Source organism: Motacilla alba, chromosome 3 (assembly GCF_015832195.1).
Source record: "Motacilla alba alba isolate MOTALB_02 chromosome 3, Motacilla_alba_V1.0_pri, whole genome shotgun sequence".
In the NCBI taxonomy this organism is placed as follows: Eukaryota; Metazoa; Chordata; class Aves; order Passeriformes; family Motacillidae; genus Motacilla; species Motacilla alba.
The window spans coordinates 60681403-60696942 of record NC_052018.1 but is presented as its reverse complement, the minus strand read 5'-3'; the positions used below and the strand labels follow the sequence as shown (position 1 = coordinate 60696942).

The 15540-nt window shown below is 39.6% G+C and overlaps 1 protein-coding gene across 9 annotated transcripts in view; it reads right to left on the bottom strand.

Annotated features, from left to right (window-relative positions):
- Positions 1–220: 220 nt before the first annotated feature.
- Positions 221–15540, bottom strand: part of ARID1B (AT-rich interaction domain 1B) — a 326580-nt gene continuing 311260 nt past the window's right edge. For 5 of the 9 annotated variants that reach the window (XM_038133282.1, XM_038133283.1, XM_038133278.1 and 2 more), the window contains 7 exons: positions 14855–15027; positions 13095–13245; positions 11916–12032; positions 10384–10480; positions 6315–7104; positions 5323–5453; positions 221–3310 (listed from right to left, as the gene is read on the bottom strand). In XM_038133282.1, coding sequence (XP_037989210.1) covers positions 1598–3310; positions 5323–5453; positions 6315–7104; positions 10384–10480; positions 11916–12032; positions 13095–13245; positions 14855–15027 — 3172 coding nt within the window. In that variant the 3' untranslated portion in view covers positions 221–1597. The remainder of the gene's footprint in view (positions 3311–5322; positions 5454–6314; positions 7105–10383; positions 10481–11915; positions 12033–13094; positions 13246–14854; positions 15028–15540) is intronic. The other 4 variants (XM_038133284.1, XM_038133285.1, XM_038133286.1 and 1 more) reach the window with 2 other exon arrangements.

Here is a 15540-nt window from a genome sequence, read left to right as displayed (position 1 = left end):
GCTTTGTGGTTTTATATAATAATTAAAAACGCTTCTCTGAGATGGGAGAAGGCTTTTCTAAAAGAAGAGCAAGTTGCTGCAATACAATAGCGTAATATTTTTGAAGGTCATAATAATAAAGCAGGGGAAAGAGAATAATCATTATTGCTCTTTCTTGTAATTAGTTTGCTTTCTGATATCCCACACTGTAACTAGAACACTATTCAAGAACACCCATCACAGTGCTTAACAAGATTTAATGTACATTTATTCTTAACATGTGGAACATATAAAGATTTTATACTGAATAAATGAAATTCATTAAGCCAGAGGAAAAGGAGGAATTTACATCAAGTTTTTTCTTTTTTAACTACATTATCTTGAAATACAAATGCAGATTCTTGTCACTGAAAAATCTTTGAAGTTGTGTTTCTTCCTTTTTTTTTTTCCTGTATATATTTTGTCTGTAGACTGGTAACCATTTTCTTAAATCAATCCATACGTAACCATTTCCACACCTTGATTTATAAAGCAAATTGTGATCGGCTGCTCTCCCGAAATAGAGCATGACTTTATACATACAGAAACTTGTACATTACCCTCAGTTGTTGGTTTTCTGTGTTGGGTTTTTTCTTTTTTCTTTTTTTTTTATTATTTTTTGGAGATATGGCCCAAATGAAAGAAAAAAATAATTCTACTATCACTTTGTAGATACCACATCATGAAAAAGAAACTAAAAACTTTGTACTAAAAAAAAAAAAATGAGGGTATGTTTCATGTACAACTTCTATATACATCACGGCCCTTAGGCAATAAAAAAATATTTTAAAAAATGATTAAAGGAATTGTGAAGAACTGTCATTGTGGAAGGTCAAAAAAAAAAAAAAGATGTAGACAAGACAGTTCTGGTGAGGAAGCAATTGATGTTTAACTTCAGGTTTTGTTTAAAAATCTTTTAACTTGACTTATTTTGTTTTGTTTTGCTCCTAGCCTAATGTAACCATTTCTCCTGAGGAGAAATCAGTATTGTTTTGGATTTTGACTACTGACTGACACCCTCCTTGATCCCCTATACCTACATCACTAGAATCTTCTATTGCACAGAGCTTTGGGTGATGGTATACAAGTTTTTTTTTTATTTTTTCCTTATCTGAAAAAATAAAACACACAGGAACTTGGTATGTTGGTTATTTTTCACCTTTTTGTTTCAAAGTGGTGGGACTTTTTTTCCCATCATACAATGGTTTGCCGTAACATTTTTTTTAAAAAGTCACTAGTTCGCTTCCCAAAAAATATGCAATACAAACATGGAAAAGAACATTGAAAAGGATAATCTATGGAAAAAAAAAGTGTGACCTTTGAATGTACTAGACAGCAACTTTGGTTAAAAAAAATAAAATAAAAAGATGTACTTATACACATAGACAGCAAATATTAATTTCATAACTGTTCAAATTAATAATTTCTTTAATTCCCAATTGGTAAATAGTGAATGGGGCAGAGGAGCAAAGATTCTTTTTTTTTCCTTCTTCCTACATTGGATAAACAAGAACAGAAAACAGCCAGTTATATGTGACCCTCTAATCTCCACTCACACATGCTTGGCTTCTCACTTATGTCATAACTGCCCAATCTGAAAAAGTACATCACAGATGACAGATGCAACCAGAGAGTTCAGGACAGCAGATATTGAGATATCCAGCAAACGACCCTCGTGCAAAAGGAACTCGGAGCGGTTCTCGTCCACTCTCGCCATGGCCAGCAAGGCCTTGGCTGCCCTGCACATCATGTCTACGCTAGGCGGCTCCAGAGGCGGAGGCTGCATGTGCATGAGGTTATGCTGGCTCTGCTGGTACTGGGCCATAGTGACCCCATCCTCCAGGAAGCTTATCAAGTTTCCAATGCTTCCCTTCTGCACAGCTATTGCCCTTGCTGCTAATGTGTCCCCCTGGGCAAGGTTCGATAGGAGCGCCATGGACATTTCTCGGCAGACCGGGTTTTTGCGGTCCCCAACGTACCTAACTAAAGTAGCGTAGAGTTTCTCCTGACGGCTGAATGGGGGGGTCGCCAAGATAAGGTCCACATTATTGTCCTGGATACTGAGCTTACACAGGGTCTCCAGCACAAGTCTCTGAGGCGAAAGAACTGAGTTGGGCCCCACGGTTGGAAAAGGATCCTGTGCCTCTGCAGACGGGCACACCATCCAGTGCAGCAAGCCATCCAAAATTGGCAAACAGATGCTTTCTGTGTAAGCAGACAAGTCTAGCTGCCCAGAAATGTTGGCTAATGTGACCAATGTATTATCCCTCAAGACCTCGAGGCAGTCCCACCACCACTCATCCTTGCTGCAGGCCACCCCTTTGTCCTCCTCTTCCTCTTTCTCGTAAGTCTGCGGCGCTCGCTTTCTTTCTGGATGCTCGTGGTGAAGAAGGATCAACTTTCCCAGGATCAGCACCAAGCCTGGATGTTTGGACATTTCGGTGTCATTGCCAGGCACAAAAGACAAGCTACGGACGATATTTGACACACAGATGCAGCGTTTGGCCAAGGAGTCTTGCCAGTGAGTTATGGTGCATAGAGGAGTCTCATCCCGGCTCCTTGGCTCATCCTCTAGCAGTTTAATATTCCGGTGGCTTTTGGCTTGATGGATCCCGAAGGGAAATTTACTGCTCTCTGTTTGGGAACCAGAGTTTGAGTCTTCAGGTAGTGCTCCTGGCCGAGCCGAGAGGACATCATCAATGGTTGCTGTTATACTCTTTTCTTGTTGCTCCTCAGATTCACCTTTCCCCTCGAGGTCCTTCTTTTTGCTTGGAGAGTTCAAGGGAGGAGGAGCTTTCCTGCGTGGTGGAATCTCCATCTTGCTTTCAAAGTGAGTCTGGATATGCTCAGTCGTGTCACCACCACCAAGCTGCCAGTGGAGAAGTCCACTATCAAATTCCTGAACACGTCCAAGTTTGTCAGATCGGTCAACAACAAATAGATTATTTTTCTTTACAATCTTTATTGGCAGCTTGTCAAATTTACTGGCTTGTTTTGGCCTCTCACTTGGATCAGCAATGGCACCAGGAGTAGAAAAAACAATGCTCTTTTCTTCTCCTTCTACCTTTTCATCCTCTCCCTCCTCCTCATCTTCATCAAAATAGTCAATACATTCGTCATTCTCATCTTTTCCAGTATCCTCTGCCAAGGACTGACTATCATCTTTCTTGGCTGCTTTGTGATCAAGTGCTTTGTGGCCTGGATCTCCCACTTCATATTCCATAAGGATTCCAAAAATGTCAATCAGGCATTTTCTAAAATATTCTACTAAAAGCTCAAGAAATCCAGACAACTGAGGGAAGAAGAAAGAAAGAACATAAAAATCACATAAATATTTTTGTCGGCATGGAATTTTACTAGGAACCCTGATGCATTCATGTGTGAATATTTCTCTCATCCTGCTGTGGACTTGTGGCTAGGTCCTGCATGGCAGAAGTTAATCAAAAGAAATTCTTCTAGAGTCTGTCCAAACAGTATGTAATGTCAAATTATCACGGCTCTGTTTGCTTCAGCTGTAACAGCTATGAGAGGTACAGAACTTTATTAATGTCCCCTTTAAGCCATAGCAGACATCTGGCTTAGCTGTTCTGTCCCCTTGGAAATGCCTATTACTCTTCATCTTTTGTACAGAGTACTGAAGTTCTAACTCAGCTATTTTTTCTGATTTGTACTTTTATTAGATATCTAAAGTTTGCAATTCTTCCTTTCCTCCCTTCTCTCTAAAACCAACTGTCATGTAGGAACCTGCAGTTCAGGGTCCAGGTACTGATATCCCAGATTAATATCTCATTGGATATTAATTGGAATAGATCCATTTTTTGTCTGGCAGTGGTTTAAAACTGTTATTGGAGCCTGGTGCTGTAAGTCACCCTTCAGAAACAGTTTTCATTTAGGTTTAATTTTCTTAATTAACTTGTAATCTCTTTCTTATGGAAAGGCAGTACTTGGACTTGGTATTAATTTACACTTAGTGGCTTTATTATTAAAAATTCTTTGTTGTTATGATGCATTCAGCTCAATTGTCTGGCTTTTAATGTGTTTTTTTTTAAAATTATGGGCTAATGGGTTTTCAGTAAAATATCCATTCTATATTTTGTCCATTCTTTATTCTCTTATGATTGCCAGCTTCTCAAAGAACTAAGAACAAACTGATGCTTATCAGAACCACGCATCATATGACTATGGCTGCCATTGGAAACAGAGTCCAAAGCAAACATAACAAAAGAATATATGTATTTACAGTATGTCTGGTATTCTGTGCCATTTGCATAGGGTGCATTAACACCCTATGTTTCTGTCAGAATTCAGAGGAGATTCACCTCCTTTAACTTCAAACACCCACACTAGTCACACAACCTAACCTAATTGTCTTGATTCCTTTTATAATCAATGGTCCTTTACAGGCCATTTTTAGAGTATGATTCATCTGACCTATTTTAGATCTCTTTTTCTGGGTGAGATAAATCATGCTATAGATATCCCTAGTTCTAAAGTCAGGTGGGACGTAATGTACCATTTGTGTCTGTATGTAAAAAAAAAAAGTCATTATATTTAAAAAATGATGAGTTACACTATTAGTAACCAAGGAATGAATGGAGGAGAGAAACTGAATATTTAATTTGTACAAATTTTAGATGATGTGAATTATCAGCATGCCATCTATTACTACCACCTAACAGGCAAATGATTAGAGCAGAGCTGAAAAATGCTGGGAGGCAGTGAGGCAAAAGCACACACTGTTAAATCCTGTGTTGCTTGTATACTATGGATAGACAGTGGATTTTAGCCTTTAAATTGTCAATTTGGTATTCTTGTGAAAACCTAATTCACTGGAAGAAGAAACCGAACAGAAAATAAGCAATTAAATAAAATCCCAGTCTCACAGGGAAGTACAGAACAGGACAAACTGTCACCAAAAACCAGTGAACCAGTTTAATATAGTCTTGCAAAGTCTTTAAAGAAACACAGATTAAGAAAGATTGTAACATACTGCTGTTTTGAGGGATTATACTATCATGTGTGTGAGTTTACACATTAGTCTTTTGGCAGTGCTAAAATTCTTATATTCCTACATTCTCCTTTCTACAAGAAACATCCTTTTTTCAGGCTTCTTTATTTTCCTCCATGTGACCTATATCTGTCTCTTGTTACTCACTGTTGCCAATCATAAACAAGTGCAAGTTTTTCAGTATTAAAATTTATGTTAATTAGAATAAATTGGGAAAACCAGCAGCATTTTTGTAGGTGTCTTATTTCGCTTTTCTCTCCCTGGAAAGTTCAGAAGTATAATGCTTTCCCACCTACCTGAGAGAGGTTGAACGTAGCAACAGTGCTGTCATCATACAGAAGAATATTAATAGTGTCTAGCGCCCAGGTACTTTCAGCCAAAAGACCAGATTTAAGAGACATCATCACTCTCCAGGCCTCAGGAGTTACTGGAGAAAGAAAGAGGGAGAAGTAGAACAGTATTAGTGCATCCTTGGAGACTGTTAAGGAGTTCTGAAAGAGTAAACTGTGACATTTTGAGGATGTGAATTTAAATTAAATGGCTACTGATTAAGACCCGAATTTCACTGCTTAGTTCTGTTCAGTTTTCTGTAACTGCTGCTAAGCCTTAGTGCTGGAGAATATCCTGGCAGGGCCATTCTTCCTGACACTGCTGAACCTGAAACAATCGTACAAACCTAAAGAACTTGACTAACCCAATTCATCAGTCAACAAAAGTAGAATGCTCAGTCAGGAATGTGGAAATCTGAAGTATGAGAACTTGAATGGATGAAATGTAACCAAAATTTAAGATAAGAAATTACTTGGGGGTCTTTTTAAGAAATGGGGAAGAAACAAACAGGACAAATACTATGGAATGATTTAAAGGACCATTCAAGGAAAGCCGAGACCGCAACTACAGAGCAGAACAGCATGAGCTTCCATGGAACAAAAACATACAAAGCTTTGCTAAGCTAAATGCTGTACTGGTGGTTTAACAGACATTCTAAAGGACCTTTCAACACATCTCATTTTGAAATCTGAGGCAAGCTTCATTTTCAATGCATTAGTGAAGACCTCAAGTCTCCATATAAAATATTGCTTTCATTTCATGTCAGATTGTCTGGGATGAGTTTTACCTATCATCCTCACTGATGCACATGTTATCACATTTTTATTGAAAACAATCACATTGTAGTTACCAAAGTTCACTATTTGTCAAGAGTGTCTTAAAATGTGAAAAAAACCCCAAAACCAGAATCAAAGTCCCTTTCCTCACAATTTATATTAGGGTATTTTTTGATGCTTACCAATATCTTTTGAGGTAATCTTTCGTCTTGGTTTTAAGACTGGTTGGGATGCTTCTACAGAGCCTGGGGGGAAGGTAATCTCTCGCCTGATCGGTGGTGGTTGGGGTGGAGGTCCTGTGACCTGTGACACTGGAACTGTGGGTATAACCTTTTGCATCTTCATGGAGGGTAGGAAAGGAGACTTGCTTGGAGACATACGGTTTTCCAAAGAGCGCTGGAAGGACGCTGGACTTGGAGCTCTGGAGATGTGGTTTGGCATAGAGGGTGGTGTCTGGTAGGATGACTGAGGAGGTCTAGTGATAGGCTGCATGGAGGCTGAGGATGACATATAAGAAGGCTGCCGTTGGTTGACATGAGAAGGCCACTGACTCTCGTGGTTTATCCTCTGGTCAGGTACCATCATATCATCAGTGCGATTCATCCCTGGATACGGAGGGGCCTGTGCAGGGCCTCCTGGACCTTGCCTGTTCTGGTAAGGGTAAGGCATATCATTTCGTGTTGGCCACATGTTCTGCTGAGGACCTTCACTGGAGGATGACGACTGCATGGGGCCACCAATCATCTGGGGAGGTATTCCATGCTGCTGCATTTGTCCTGGGCCCTGCATCCTTTCCCTGTTATATGGATATGGGTACTGTCCCTGCATGGGCCTCCTGTCAGGCCCTGTGTAAGCGTTGCCATACTGGTTATACATTTCCTGCTGCTGGTTGCCATACTGCATGTTATACATATCCCCTTCGTGGCGTTTGGCTGGAGGCCCATACATGCCATCCATGTGTCTCTTGTAGTTCTGAAAGAAAATTTTGGAAAGATGTGTCACTTTTACTCCACACACAATACAAATATACTGGATGAAAGCTCATTCAAAAAGCTGAAGGCGCTTCATTCTAGAGGGATTGTGCTGACTCCAGAGTCGGGCATACAGCGCTGTTAGGCTTGATCCAGTGCTTTCTTTTTAAGCCTCTGTTTTGCTGTGCTTATAACTGAATACTAAAAGGAAGCTTATCCTTGGGCTAAATTTTCTTATGCTTGCTCTATTTTTTTCCCTTTCCCTTTCCTTTCCCATCTGTCAGACTAAATTCCACTGGTCATTTCAGACATGTATGAAAATGCAACAGTCCTCACAAACAAAAAATATTTTTCACTTCTTTTTTATGCTTAGTCTATTAAGAAAAAAAATCTTAAAAAACCCCTCAAAATCACCCAGTGAATCTTTTCAAGAGACAAGCAGTGAATAAACTCTTAAAGTAACAAGATATGCTGCAAGCATGCGTGTCTGAAACAGTGAATCTTACAATATCAATATGACATCAGCTATAGACAATAAATTTATTAATAGTAGAAAACAATCATGCTGCATTTGATACTCTGTGTAATTCCCAGGAATATTGTCCTCTTTGGGCAACCGTCCTCTTCCCAAATCATCCTAATCACATTTAATTTACTGTCAAATTATTACAGCAAATGGTCACATCCAAATGTTCTGTTCTAGTTTATGCAGGTTCTTACCCTGCTGTTCTGTAATGAATTAAGCAATGTAACTAACAGCTGCCACCTATGGTTTATTCCCTCTTTGTTTCTCACCCTCTCAAATGGGGAATGTTGTGTGAGGTAAGCTGTTTTACCTCGGGGAGAGCTGAGTGGTTTTTAAACCATACAAGCTGGAATGTATTTATGTTTAAGATGGCAGAACAAAAAAAAGACATGTTGCTCTTTGAGGGGAAGGTGGTAAGGTTTGCAGCAGTCCTTAGTTCCTGTGGGAGTTTGTTCCACAGTTCAAACCACACTGAGTGTTCTGAAGCAAAAAATGTGAATTAAATGGGTGATTTTTGAATATATGATCTACGGCAAATTCAAAGTTACAGCTCCCATGGAAACTCAGTAGCTCAGTAGCATTGTACAATGTATACTAATGTACTAGAGTTAAGATCAGATAAAATTTTCTCTGTATTCAATCTGGGAAAGTTAAAACAGCTCTGGGATTCATAAAGTCATCTTCCAACTTTGGTGCACATAAAACCACAACTACTGTATTGTATGAAAGTATTTTTTTAAACTTACTATAGAGCTTTCTGGCTATCTGAGAAATACCTATTTCCAGCCTTACATGAACTACTTGCTGTACCATATTCCAGCCTTGGGGCCAATTTATACATTAAGAAATGACTTGGCAGCAGCCACACTTAAGAAGGTCGTGTTTGTTTTGCCACAGTGACTCAGTGCTCACAGCAGACACTTGAGAATGAAGCATGTGCTTTTTTAAAAGCACTCCAGCACCCTGGTACATGCAGTGCCAACATGCCCAATGGCCCCCAGTGCAGAGGACAGTGATGCACCTGAGCTCCGCCCTCCTGTGGACATGCCCAGCAGGACACTGAGACTGCACAATGCGTCTCTCTCTCCACTGAGATGTGGAATTCTGAGACCTCATAGAGGACAAAAAGCCACCAACACAGGGCACCTGCTGTGGAATAGCTCTTGGGATGTAAGCATTCATACAGGAACTGGAAAACCTGGCTCCAAGTATTTCAACAGCCCCAGGAGTCCATGCTCCAATCCCCTCCTTTTCAGGTCATTCCCTAGCCTTTGGGTTGTAGATAAAGCTTTGAAAGAGTAATTTGTCACATTCCTCCTGAACCACTACTGAGTAAGATTTAGGGAATTGTAAATAAGCTACTGGCAACAGAATGCCTAGCTAAATGAAGAAGTGGAATCCTCTGGGGATGGGAGAGAGAGGCTGAGGCTGGTCAGGATTCTTGTCCTTCTTTCTCCACTGCTTTTCTGCATTACTGCATTTCGCTTTCAAGAGTCATTGTACAGAATATATAAACAGCACTAAGGACAGGGCCAAATATATTTTTACAACTCTAGCTGTCTCCTAGCTTAAACGAACATGTAGTTAATATATTCCCTGCACATGTTAGCATGGAGTATCACAAACTGTTCTGTTATATATCTTTGCAATTCCCCCACTGAATCACCTAGACTGCTAGCATATGCTCATCATAAAAACCAACAAAACAGTTTTCCGATTATGCCATCTTTGAGACGTTATGAACCAAAGAGATAAGCAAGAAATTCTGAAACTTAAATTTATGTATGTTTTTAGTACAGTGCAATCTAAGATCTGTTTTGGTTTCTCCCCATTGCACTCCCAACTCCTGACCCAAATTTCCTAGTAAAACTCTATCCCAGACTGAAAAGAACTATCTGAAATTGGCTCAAAACTAGTTTACATTTCAGTTTTTTTATAATAAGGAAATGCTTTCTATTCTGGAAGCCAACTTCAGGTATAGTATGACTAGAACTGAATTAATAACATACAGATTGAAACTGTTCCTGTTGAAGTCAGTGGAGTTTTGCTATTGATTTCTATTGATTTTGATCACAAGGTATTAATCATACATGTAACAAAAAAAATCTTATTAATTAATAGAATTTGTATTTTTGAGTCGCAGGAGTTGGGGAGACTGAAATGTACAAATGTTTAAACTATTTTTAACACCAGTAACATTCTGTCCTATGTTTTTGTACCATATTATTACTAGAGACATCATGTTGGAATATGCCCTCTGACCTTATTATCATAGGTATTTCATATGACCCACCACAGCACTGAAAATAATTGAGAGTGTTGCTCATTTTACCTTGTTACAGTTCTCTGTTGGGTTCACTTGGCTGAATGACAGTAAGTTAAGGCCCTTGAACCTGCCATACAAACAGCTTTTCTATTTGTTCCTTCACTTGTTACTTCACTTCTATTCGTCACTTCACTTAACTATGCTTTATACTTTCCCAGTCTGCCTGTTATTAACCTGGGACAATCACTTGATGCACATCCAAAGCCACAGAACATCTGTTAGAATTTACATTCTTCCAGTGTAATGAACACATTTACCTACAGCTGCACATACATTGCTTATCCATACAGGCTGTGACTTTGACCAGAATTACAGTGCTCCTCTGTGCCAAAAGACATACACTGTATAAACAAATTTTTCAATACAGAATCCTGGGGTGAATTTTTTTCAACAAATGTTATGAACATAGTCATTTTCCCCTCTACTACCTGCTGCTGTGGATACATTCCAGGTTGATGTCCTCCATATGGTGGCTGTCCTGAGGGAGGTCCTTGTCCTGGATACTGCTGCCCATATGGTTCATGCCTAAAATAAAGCATTCAAATCAATACTTAGAGCTGCTGGAATTTACAAGCCACCAGGAAAAGTAAATTCCTCTGAAAATCTTGCACCTTGAAGGTATCTGCCATCTGGAAACAAGGTGAAGGTACAGTCTGGTTATGGTCCTGAGCCTGAGGTAGTAAGCTCTGCTGGAGCTGGTTGTGGAAGGAAGGAGGCAAAGTAGATAGAAGAGAGGAGGAGCAATGAAGATACAACAGAGAGATTTAGAGGGAGCAGTCAGGAATAGGAAGAGGGTATGGTCAGCAAAGAGGTAAGAAAGGCAGCTGCAGACATGGGGAGCCCATCCTTGATGGGGAAGTATCTGGTGCAGAGCCAAAAGGTTGCAGGTAAAAATTCTTGTAGCAATCTACAATTCTAATACAATTCTAATAGCAAGCTACTTTCTGGATTATTCAAGAATATATCAATTTAAAGTGAGTAAGAACAGTACTCATAATTTTGGTAATGTTCATGTAATTTTTAATTAAAGCTGCATAATGAAGCATACACAATAAGTGACAAAGTTGTGTTGCACTTGGAAACTTACCTGTGGCCTTCAAGACCTCTGAGGAGCACTACAGTGCAATATTTTTAGCACATATGAATGAAATTTAGGTTGCTGAAATCAAGTACTTGGAAAGCATTAGGACTGATAAATAGCACTGTACTGCAGGCTAATATGTCAGTAATTTCTCTCTGTACACTATCAGTGAGAACACATCAACAATTAGAGGATAATTATAGAAGTAATGTATCAGGGAGAGGTACAGAAACAGAGAACTGGGGAACTTGACATGTTAAAAGAATTTTTCCAAACACAGAAAACTAATTTTTTTAAAAAGAGATGACCAGAGAGAAAGAAATAGCAATCAGTATCTCCTAAATAATGACATGGATGGAGAAAAATTATCCAATGCCAGTTAACAGAACAATGTAAATAAGAGGACTTGACTGCAGCTGCCCAAGAGTATATGCAGTAAGACAAAATTCAGCAAAGGTACACATATGTTACACATAAGGGAAGATTTTCTAAATGTTCAGGTTTTTAGTTACACACAAGCCAGGATAACCACAAGCCAGGTGAAATTGTGGAAGCTTCAGAAGTGGTATCATTTAATGCTGCTGTGGAGTTTACTTGGGCCTGTAAACTACATTAGAGTCCTGTGCTGCGCAGCAGATACACAAGGCAGGATGTACACTCCTTTTCTAACATCTGAGACTACTACTACAGAAAGTCAACTCACTCACAAAAACCTCTGCTCCCCTGCAAGAAACTGAAACAAGGGTAAAAGCCTAAACAAGAGAGCAAAACAGAAGTAACACACCGAGAGGCCACATGCTCTGCCTGCATGCTCTCACAGGGGCTGCTAGCTGTTAGCTGGTTACTGTGGGTACTACAAACAGAGAAATCAGTGTTCACCTTTGCTGGCCAGGGTAACAATTAGGAGAGTACATGCTTGGGTCACTGTTTGAAGGCACCATGTTGCCTTGACCAGGTGGTACCGTACTGCTTTCAGGACCCAGCCCATGATCCAACCTAAAAAATGACAAAGGAAACCTCATTCTGTAAAAAGTACTTCTTTTCCAAAATTGCCAACCTAATAAAATAAATCACACCCTTTAAAGGAAACATTCCCTTAACACCTTCCACTGGAGGCCTTGTGTGAGGTAAGCTGTTTTACCTCGGGGAGAGCTGAACTCCCCACATTGCTGGGGAGTTGGAGCCCTTACTCTCACCAACTTCCCAGCAATGTGACCTATTGAATAGCGTGATGATACTTGTTTTACTTGACACATCTACTACTTAAAACTACTGACTGAAAACTACTTTGCCCTTACACTTTAAAGACCCACACTGCACCGCTCTTTCTACCACCAGGAAACAAAAAGAGAAGCTAAGCACACAGCCTAATGAAAGTAAAAGCAGGAATATGGCCAGAGCAGCAAAAGCTGCCAGAATACTTAATATAATCCAAACATTCCCAGAACATTCTGCTTGCTCTACCAATGCTTAGACATCAGTGATTTTACCACTTTTTGTTTCCAAAGCCTTTCCCTAGATAAACAAAAGATGACCAAATTTATTTCATGTACTTCACTGAAGGCCAAACTTACGAGAATCCTGTTGGACACAGTGCAAGACTGATGCTGCTACAGCTCTGACAACAGACTCCAGACTCTTCAAAGGCAATTCACTCAAAGACCACAAATCAGAAACATTTAGACTGTGCATTTTGTTTTTTATTAAAAGCCAACCAGCAACTGTTTAGCTGAAAACACGGCCAGGTGACCAAATCAAGTGCTACTTTATGCTATCACAGCCCAGCCCAGCTGCCAGCTGAAAGCAGCTGTCAAAGACACCCACGATCTGATCTGTTGCAGCCTGAGTGATTTCTAAGGTGTGACAATTCCTCCTTATTAATTTCTGTGAACAGCTAGACTCAGTCATTACCAGTGGTTTGACTCTCAGTGATTTAGTAAGATGGTGTAGGAAATGTAGGCTGCTATGTTCTCTGCAAGGTGGAATGGGAAAATGAAAAGGGAAGAGACAGGATCATTTTCACTAATGGGCTTTGCTTTTTTCTGGAGATTGACTCACCTCCTGTCATAGCCACTTCCATAAGAGAACTGCTGTCGCTGGCTCATGCTCATGTTGGACATTGCTCCAGATGGACTCTGGTTATACATATCTTGTATTCCACTGTTAGGCATTTGTCCAGGGGTCATGAAAGGCTCATTGCTTCCAGGCACTGCAACAGTCAGTGAAATTAAATTTATTAATCTGGGTGTTGGAAGCTCACTTTCTTTTCAATGAAATATTTTAGGAGAATGTTCAGATCCTTAACACTGCCAAGGAGAATTAGCAGGTGTCTAACAAGCTCTCTGGGGTCTAATGGGAACACATGAAGCACCACCACAACCAAGATGATGGGTATAATATTAAGGAGCTGCAAGTGAGGAAAAAATCTCCTCCTATGGAACTGAGCTATCAGGCACCAGGCAGCTGCTTCCCTCTGGTCTTCACAGCCGAAGATGAACTTACTCTTGTTCTTTTCACCGAAACAATGCTAAAAATGAACGCAAACATAAGCCTTACAAAACAGATGAAAGCAAATCTGCTGGTTTGAACTACAAAGCTGTCAGAATCAAGCTTTTATTTCCCCCCATAAAACCCTCATATACATATACAAGAATGTTGTTATGGAAAGGAGACTGCATCCTAATGTAGCTCCTTCAATAGGATGGGCATATTCTATGGGTCCAAGAAAAGGCACTACTATCAGATATAAATCACCAAGCAAATAGAAGAGACTCTAGCCTTCAGTCCCTCATAGTAGATACTGAACAGAGGTATTTCTGTTTTGACAGGATGAAGTGGAATGTATGAGAAAGTACAATACACCCACTTAATCTCATATGGATATAAAACCTAAAGTGAATCTAAAGCAGAGTGTTTTCCCTTCCTCCAACTGTGTTATATGTTAGTGTCCACAGACCAGGCAGAAGGATTTAAAGGAAAGGCTTTTAAAAAAAATCACATCGAATTAACTACTTCTTTTAAAGCATCTCCCCACTTCATCACATCTCTCTCTTTCCTCAGTTTCAGGGCCTCTTCTTGCGATATCTCCCTTTTGCTCTGTTTTAGTTTACACTTCATCTCCTCCACCTGCTCTTCTCTTTACAGCCATTGTGAGCCCTGCCTGTGTTCTTTCCTCCTACTTTCCTATATTTGAGGCATGCAAGATTGATTAATTTTAAAATCTTTTTACAATATCCACAAAACCAGCTGTAGGTTAAGTACCCGAAGGACCAGAGTCAATTTTGACATTAATTTTAAATTTTGCTTTTTAAAAATAAACAAACTTAGAGTGTGTTTATCACCTTTTGTCAGAAACTGCCTAAGTAAGAAAAAAATTAGCTTTACTATTCTGAAAAATATGTAAACTGAGACAGAGAGCATTAGGAGGCTTGCTCAGTTTCACACAGCAAATTCCCAGACCAGTCCTACTACAACCAGGCATGTTGCTGTACCACTTCACATTCTAGTGAAGTCCAGCACCTGATTTGCAGAGTAGCTTACCAACCTCAAGAAATATGGATTCTAACCCTATGATTTATGCCATTTCCCAAAATTTATTCCTACAAACATTTTTAGGATTCTGTTAATTCCAAAATAATGGATGTGACTCTGAGTGGGGAAAATACGACCAGACCAGAAACTCAACTGCACTGCACCTCTCTTTTTGCTACAAGGACACCAATGGCAAAATCATCAAAGTGAAAAAATTCATTCTGACTACAAAATCTTGATTACCTAAGATAAAGGGAAAAACACTTAAACTCCCAGAAAGAAAATACCTTTTCTCATTCCACCGAAAGGATCTTTATTCGGCTCATATGGCATCCTTCCCATCATATCTGGCATGTTTATTCCCTGCTGGTATGGTGCATTTGGCGTCATGGAGTTTCGCTTTGGGAACGCTGAATCACTTACATCAGAAAAGGGATCATGCACACTGACTGCGCTGTTTCTAGCAGATGAAGAAGAGAGAAACATTAACATCATCCTGTATTCATAAGAACTGTGAAAACAGCCTACAATACAACTAGCTCACCATGCTGTGCCAGTGGTCAGTGCAGGATGCATCCAAGGAAGATGCAAAAGACTTTCAGAATGGACAATCATTTAAAAGAATCTACCCACTTTTCCTCAAGCTTCTTTGTCTACTTACCTTAGAGATCAGGATTTTTTTATCTAATTCTATTGTTTGTGCATTCCTATTACTCATATAGAGGTCTAAACTTCCTGAAATTTCACTAAGCTGTTTTGTTCTTTTTTACCAAGAAAACTCAATCTGAATTAAGATGATTAAAGAAGCTTCTTGCTATTCTTTCTGCAGTATTCTAGATGGAGAAAAGAAGAACCTGAGTAAATTAAGTTTGGAGTGGCTCTGCACAGAGTTCAGAGCTCAGTCATGTTCCTGCTGAAGTCATAAAAAACTGTTTTACTGGATTTGAGTGGACCAAGGCTTCTTAATGAACAG